A 5000-nucleotide genomic window follows, 5' to 3' on the forward strand; every position below is an offset into this window, starting at 1 on the left:
GTAGTCTTTATCACTGCTTTTACTCAATCTTTCAAATCACCACACCAGCCATACATTCAGAAAATGCACCTTTTGATATATTTGGTATTTGACATCTGTCTCCTCATCAACATAAAGCAGTCACGGGTTCACTGAGCCAAACCAGCGACTCAGCACTTCTGGAACATGAAGCCAAGAACGGTGTCACTAATGTACATTCCCATCTTTTATCTTCCAACAACAAGTTGTCCTTCATAAGTTTCATTTTATGGAGTCTTATTGGACTGTGGTAATATTTATATATATATATACATATATATAAACAATTTTTGTGTTTGATAAACTTTTCTATTACCTCCTTCACATATTTTCCTACTAATAGTATCCTGTTTCCGAAAGAAGAGTCTGTAGCCAACGAGCAGGCAGAAGAGCCCATTAAAACACTAAGTGAAGGTCCACTCAGATGAGATGCCACCGTGTTAACTGGCTGACCTCGGTAGATCCATCTCTCAGAGAAGGGGAACTGGTTGGCCAGCACAGGGCCATGAAGAGCCCATTCCCCTGTGAGCAGCGCGCTTTGATCTGCAGCATTGAAAATGAGAGATGAAGAGCTTTTCAAAGCGCAGGAATGAATTACTAAAATCACGGCTTGTTAAGTTTCACTGCAACATCGACAAGGCAGCTGATGTCACTGTTTTTGCTGTCATTTTTCTTTCTCCTGGATTTTTGAAATCTGTATGCCTGATGCTGATGTCATTGAAAAATTGAGAGAAAACAGGAGGGTGGCCCCCCATTTTTTCTTCTTCTAAAGAGAAAACACTGCTCCAGCGTCTAAGTGTTGCTTGTGTCAACTCTACCAGGTGTGCACACCACATGTGCGGGATCTTTCTCTCTAAGTCGCTCTACTTAAGTTTGTTTGTCTTTTGTCATGGTAAAGGAGTAGTCGTGGGTCAAAGGTTTACTCAGTGTTGAAAAGGCCATAATGATGATGAATTCCCATTATATAGCCTATTACTATTATTAAACCATTCATTTTAATTACCAATTTAAAAAAATGTAAAACTTGAGCAGTTAAGTAAAAACTTTTCCCACCCTCTGGAATTTAGTTTCTCATTTTGAACCACATACCAATCACCATCGCTGTTTCTCATTTCAACTTTCACATCAATCTTTTTGACATCAGGTCATTTGGTGTTCTCACTGTGTGTGTGTGTGTGTGTGTGTGTGTGTGTGTGTGTGTGTGTGTGTGTGTGTGTGTGTGTGTGTGTGTGTGTGTGTGTGTGTGTGTGTGTGTGTGTGTGTGTGTGTGTGTGTGTGTGTGTGTGTGTGTGTGTGTGTGTATTTCTTTAGATACTGTGTGAAAACGTACCTTCCTCCAAGATGGGCTTGGAGACCACAAAGGGGAGCTCCTGCAGTGGCTCCATGTACTTGTGCCCGGCACTGAGGACACTAATCTGGGGCAGGCAGACGACCAGAGTCCCAGGCATGGAGGCCTGGTTGTGGTACCAGCTCCGGACGGTGCTGGGAATGTCCCCACATATGATGGTGCTCGGGGAGGGCAGGCTGTCATTAGGCAGAAACACGCAGCAGGACTGCAGCTCCAACTGGAATAGGGACAGAAAAAGAAGGGACACATAAAATTAAGTGAATAATTTTCAGTGAACTGTTCAAGTGCTCAAGGGTCACTGCTTTTTGCCAACATTAAAAGACTTGCAATGGAAAGGACCTCAGTGTGAGCAAAACTCTGGGTGTTTCTGGAAAAGACTGAACATATTAATAAACCTTGATTTAAAAAGGGACACAGTACATCCCACATTAAGTCATACACACAGTTTTGCTTGACGCGGATGATAAACTAAGCTTTGCTGCTAAATATTATAATAAGATCAGATAAGACTGTGTAAGCTCTAAAAGTGTGCATATATGTTTCAGTCCTGCTTCCACAACTTCAGACAGTTAAATCTGGAGCTGAAATCATTGTGGAGTCTTTAGGATTGGAGACTCATTCCAGCTGCATGATGTCACACATACTGTATTTCTATTCACAGAGAAAAGCAAAAATTTACAAGCCTTAGGTCAGTAACCAGTAGCCAGGAGGTGTACCAGCAACTTTAAACCTTTCTGAGCCGCAATATTGCTTTTGTCTTTTTCCATTACACTGGGGCTCCTCAGATTTAAAAGACAAGTTAACAGAAAGGAAAGGGGTACAGGGTCCATGGGGGCAGACAGCAGGTGCTGCCGGATACCGGAGAGGGTGTGTGTGTGTGTGTGTGTGTGTGTGTGTGTGTGTGTGTGTGTGTGTGTGTGTGTGTGTGTGTGTGTGTGTGTGTGTGTGTGTGTGTGTGTGTGTGTGTGTGTGTGTGTGTGTGTGTGTGTGTGTGTGTGTGTGTGTGTGTGTGTGTGTGTGTGTGTGTGTGTGTGTGTGTGTGTGTGTGTGTGTGTGTGTGTGTGTGTGTGTGTGTGTGTGTGTGTGTGTGTGTGTGTGTGTGTGTGTGTGTGTGTGTGTGTGTGTGTGTGTGTGTGTGTGTGTGTGTGTGTGTGTGTGTGTGTGTGTGTGTGTGTGTGTGTGTGTGTGTGTGTGTGTGTGTGTGTGTGTGTGTGTGTGTGTGTGTGTGTGTGTGTGTGTGTGTGTGTGTGTGTGTGTGTGTGTGTTAGACAGAGAGCGTAACATGGTTCAGATACAGCATGAGCTTCTTGGTTTCATGAGGCCTCTTCTATTCTAATATAAAGCATGTTAGGTGTATAAAGTCACACATCCTCCATTGTAATCTGTGTATCCACTTCACAGCCTTCAGCTAAGTCCACATGCCCCATCGGGGGAGTGTCTGCGACCGGCCTGTGTACGGAGGCCAGGTCTCCTGACTTTCATGGGAGTCGAGAGAACGTCAGAGAAAAAAACTGTGAAGGAGAGATGAACAGAGGAGGGCGAGAAAGAGGGAGAAGGAGGAAGAGATGTGGTTACACATTCATCTCACGCCGTTTCCTCTTTTGATTATTCTTCAAAGGGGGGGATTGAAATCGGAAGACTTTTGCACACTGACACATAAGGCTTTGGCTGTTTTAGGAGCTGGCACGCAGGGAACGAATTCATGGCCACTGCCTGTCTGCTGCAGATCTGAGAAGGGTTAAGCTGTAAAGCAGGCAGACACACGGAAAGTGGCGGGTTTAACATGTTGACTCTGGTCTGCACTTGGAGGTCACCACCTGAGGCTAATGCTCTCCTGCTGGACACCTCGCTTCACTCACACATTATTATATCATTCATTTTACACTAATTGACAGTTTGATTAAGTGACTTATCATTTCAGGACTAATTTAAAGCAGAAACACGCTTAATGTTACTGAAAGGTATGGATGGAGATATCCGTATATTTGAGTAGAAACTGTACATCAGAAGGTTTAACTGTGTCTGAGACAAAGATTCATACTGAGTTCAACCTTAATAAATGTACAGACACTTGATACTTAAACACTTGCTGCTGCAAACGGGTCATTTCAGAGAGCAGCTATCCCACCGTAAATGATTTTAGCTCCATCTGATGGTTCACTACATCTGTCACCATATATCACATTTTGGGACTCCAATTTTTATACATAATCAGAGAAAAATATTAAACACGAAGATAAATTATCACTGATGAAAGTTCACCCTGATTAAATACTGAAGGAAACTGGTCAGTCTGTGTTTGAAAAGACACTCATCAAAGTTTCTTCATTCCACCTGATACTTCATTTTACACTAACCATTTATTTATTTTTTACAAGGAATTTTCAAACTTAAATATAAACTTAAAATTTGTGTTGATGACTGTTCAGGAAGCAGAGTTGTGTGACGTACATTTGGTTGGCTCTGTAGACTAAAATAGGATCCTACTGCACAGGTTGCCACCATAATTGCTATAGCGAGTGCGTACGATAAAACATGACGTAACGTCGATTCATTCTCCTTTCTTACAACTTTACAATGCTTTTGAGGTTGTTCGCCATGGCAACACGAGACCAAAGATGATGTCAAGTGTATGGCAGCTTTAGACTGCAGCCACATCACAGTGAAATACTAACAATGATCAGATAACATCTTACAGATGACAACAGAGGAAAAAGTGGAACAATGAATGGCATTCACTGAGCGTAGCGACCGCTGTTTCTACGTGTTTATATTACGGCAAAAAGGCTTCAAATGCTTCAAAGGGGCCGAAGGGTGTAATGGAAAAGAAAATGGTATGTCAGTCCTAAATCTGGGTGATACAAAACTAATCTTCGCTTGGCTCTTTTCTTTCTTTTCCCACTTTTGGTGACAGCTAATAAAAGCCACAAAAAAATACAGAAACAAACATGTTGTAATTCACAATGGCAACGCTGCAAAAGTCCATCTGAGGCCAGTGATTAAAGCAACATTTGCTTTTCTCCTGAGTGACGGTGTTAAGGTCAGCAGGGTAGATAAGAACAACAGTGAACTGGGTATTCTATACACTGGGGACCAAACGCTGGCTCTGCTGATGAATATCTGACTCCAAATCACACAGCTGCTGGAATATGGATGACAGTACAGAAAGACATGGGGAATAATATTACACCAAATGGATGAAAAGCTACACTGGTGGACAAATATCTTGAGAGGGTTAGGATTAAATTGTACTGAAGTCTGAGGGGCCGGAGAGTCCATGAACACACTACTTATTGTAACCCATACCTACAGTTTAAGGTTTATCCAAGACAAATATAGTAAACAAGTAGAGCAACCTCGAAATATAATGAGAACGAGAAAGTGCTCAGGGAGAGTGCGTCTCTGCCAGAGTTTCTCAATGGTTTAAATTTGGTCTTTTAATAACAAAAATGTTTCATAATGTCCAATCTGCATTTGGATCCTGAGCTAAATACACAGTCTGATACACAATCAAGGGATAAATATGGGCCTGATTTTTATGCAAGTACAACAGTTCATGAGAGAAACTGTTAAATTATCATGAAAAACAAATGAAAGTTTAGTGTCCCTTGTTGTGTGAGCTGCGGCAAAGAGA

At 42.1% G+C, this 5000-nt stretch overlaps 1 protein-coding gene across 1 annotated transcript in view; it reads right to left on the minus strand.

Annotated features, from left to right (window-relative positions):
• LOC138635076 (intermembrane lipid transfer protein VPS13B-like) overlaps positions 1–5000 on the minus strand; it is a 317362-nt gene that overhangs the window by 162333 nt on the left and 150029 nt on the right. Inside the window, 1 exon segment of the mRNA XM_069722388.1 lies at positions 1349–1583. Within this exon segment, the coding sequence (XP_069578489.1) occupies positions 1349–1583 (235 nt within the window).

Source organism: Brachyistius frenatus, unplaced genomic scaffold (genome assembly GCF_029030835.1).
Source record: "Brachyistius frenatus isolate BFR_SWC_R1_liver_20210118 unplaced genomic scaffold, ASM2903083v1 Contig_289, whole genome shotgun sequence".
Classification (NCBI taxonomy): domain Eukaryota; kingdom Metazoa; phylum Chordata; class Actinopteri; family Embiotocidae; genus Brachyistius; species Brachyistius frenatus.